This window comes from Phytophthora parasitica, assembly GCF_000247585.1.
Source record: "Phytophthora parasitica INRA-310 unplaced genomic scaffold supercont2.21, whole genome shotgun sequence".
NCBI classification, from domain to species: domain Eukaryota; phylum Oomycota; class Peronosporomycetes; order Peronosporales; family Peronosporaceae; genus Phytophthora; species Phytophthora nicotianae.
The window spans coordinates 371,001-373,663 of record NW_008649007.1 but is presented as its reverse complement, the minus strand read 5'-3'; the positions used below and the strand labels follow the sequence as shown (position 1 = coordinate 373,663).

Below are 2,663 nucleotides of genomic sequence, written 5' to 3'. Positions count from 1 at the left end.
ATGGCCACAGCGGCCGCAACAAGCAGTGATAGGGTCTTCCAGGAGAGCATGGTTGCGGTTGATATTGGGAGACGTAGTGAAGTGTTGATGTGTTTTTGAATGCCGAGGCAAAATGAATAATGAGCTTGTCGGTCCGACCAGAACGAGTCGACAAGGCACACCAACTTGGTGTGTGCCTTGGTCTCTGACCAAGCGATCCCGTGTCCCTAGCACCAGAGACGAACGATACCTGTCACCGCCTGTGTTGCTCAGTTCCACCTGGATGGTCGTTTTATTCGGTGTGACTTCACTCGAGCAACTCTCTCGAGAACCACGAGGGATACGACGAGATTGTCGAGGAATACCGAAATGTGGACGGGCGCGCACGCTCAGCGAGTTGGAGCGCCAGAGCCCAGGCATCTGCTCGAAGGTGGTCGCACGAACATGGTACAACTGGGCCTGCAGCGTGCTCGAAAGGATGAGGCCCGCAGCCGTTTTTATCGCGAGTGGCGGTGATCCTCACGTTTCTGGTGTGTGTTGCTGCTGTGCCGGGTCGAGGTTGACCATCGTCGCGATTGCTTTTAGAATGCGTGTGGATATCGCCTGAGCAAGTGAGCCTTTGGTGAACGAGTCCAAGATGGGATGACTTCAACGTCACCTCTCCGAAATACTGTTGATTTGCAATACTAACAATGCCCGAGCGTGTCCAACTAGATTTCCAGTCGAGTGCAGCATTAACGCCTCGGCATTTGTGCTCTAGGTTCCTGCAAAGGTGTTATTCAAAAGTACACAGATAATTCGCCCGGGAAGCTTCCTAATTTGTTAGTCTCCTACTGACATGGCAAGCACCGCAAGTCTAATGTCCGCCGAGACTTCACCCGCGTGCTCTCAGAAGAAGAAGGCACAAACGTCGGCAATAGCGGGTCTACGCCACCCACAGCGACTCGAAGTTCGAGCGGATACCTACTGGCGAAATGATCTTTCGACGCACGTTCGTCCACTGACAGCTGGCCAGAGAAAGTTCTGTTTCTTCTTATCCGGATGGCTACAGTGTTCAGAAATAATTCCCGGACAATGTCGGCCACATCCACAGGATGCAATGTATATCTGCATCCAGCAGCTGAAGCTGTGAGGTTTCTCAATCGCCAGCAAGAAGCATTGTACGGATGGCCTCAGTATGAGCGATCCGAGCACTGGTCGGCGAACAGCGAGTATGTACGAGCAACGAGTTGGGTGTTTGGTTATCTCTTCAAGGAGTGGTGATCTGAACTGTTTGATGTAGAGGATGGTAAAAGAAACAGTCTTCCACGTTCAATTGAAGACGCTTGCAGTGTATCTGCGGCGCTTAGGAGACCCGTTAGTCTCCTCGACAGGTGCTTCGTTGCGTTGCTGACCCGTATTCGAATCTATACATTCTTGTATGGGTAGCACGCGATAGAAGCCACGACGCGTGCTCAGATAGCGGTCGTTTTCCAGCAGCACGCCATGCAATAGATATTGCACTGGCCAGAGGAACTGTTCGTCGCCTATGGTCTTCTCCAAGCCACCGATGCCACCGCTACGAACGATGTGTTTCGCTCGGATCGGTACGTCCAGTAGTTCTTCCAGTGGAAGGCGCTTGTACCCGGCCATTGCGGCCTGTGCGGATGAGAATCCAGCGACGGAGCCGCCATCAGCTGCAGTCACAGCTTGTTTAGCTCTGCGACGTCGGTACTCGTGGAGCAGATAGCGAGCAGCTAACCCAATGGTTACGAAGAACAGAGAGAGGAACAGTAGTTCGATCAAAGGTGCGTAGATCATCCACAGCACTGAGCTCTGCACTCTCGACGGTAGCATGTGCATCCTGTCTTCGAAGGCATTGCTAATCGCCGAACGGCCTGGAAACGCGGCGTTGTCCACGATTCGCTGACGCTCCATGTCGTGTTTCATAGGTAGAATCGACAGCAAACGGCTTCGGAGTAGACAGCCTGCTACAACCACAGCAGCTACAAGCTCGCTGCTCGATACAAACGTACGCGTTGCTAACATGTACGCTCGTCCTTCGTCGATGAAAACGAAGAGTCCCCATAGATAATGTACCGATAGCAACAGCAGCACCCACACACGCAGTCCCGACAAGAGAGTGTGGATCCACGCAAAAGATAACGAGGTTTCATCGCCGCTGAGTTCCCACACTGCAGTGTGAGGAAGTAGCAACATCCACGAAAGCAAAGCAGACACAACCGTGAGCATCGCTACCGGCGAGCTGTGGATTAAAGAGCACGCGAAGAGCGTCGTACGTCCTTCACCTTTGATTAGATCTCGCATCTCTTGCTTGGTAGGAGTACGCAACAACGGTGGGAGAACTAGTCGCTCTAGTAACTCAACTGACGTCCACGTGTGCATTATCAGTAGTACCACATCGACTAGAATCATCACATTGTAGAGGAATCCGGAACAGCTCAAGTTCAACGCTGTGGACACCTCTAGTCGACCTCGAACGCCCGAAGAGGAGGGTAGATACTTATAGCTTCGGACCGCATTCTGACGGAAAATGAAGCGCATGCCCAGCACGTCGACTTCGTCCGCTGTAAGTCGGGCCTTGTCGGTTTGTAACGCAGCGAAACCCGTCGCGACGTGTCCGACAAAGGCTGCACTTTTGCCTGGAACATCCGGACTAGCACAGCCAAAGATCCACCTCAAAG

General features: G+C 52.7%; 1 protein-coding gene across 1 annotated transcript; it reads right to left on the bottom strand.

Moving 5' to 3' along the window:
* Nucleotides 1–1,290: 1,290 nt before the first annotated feature.
* PPTG_09811 (hypothetical protein) lies at nt 1,291–2,523 on the bottom strand (the record flags this gene model as incomplete). Its single annotated transcript, XM_008905595.1, has 1 exon — nt 1,291–2,523. One exon carries the CDS (start codon nt 2,521–2,523, stop codon nt 1,291–1,293), a length of 1,233 nt encoding a protein of 410 aa, XP_008903843.1.
* Nucleotides 2,524–2,663: the final 140 nt, after the last annotated feature.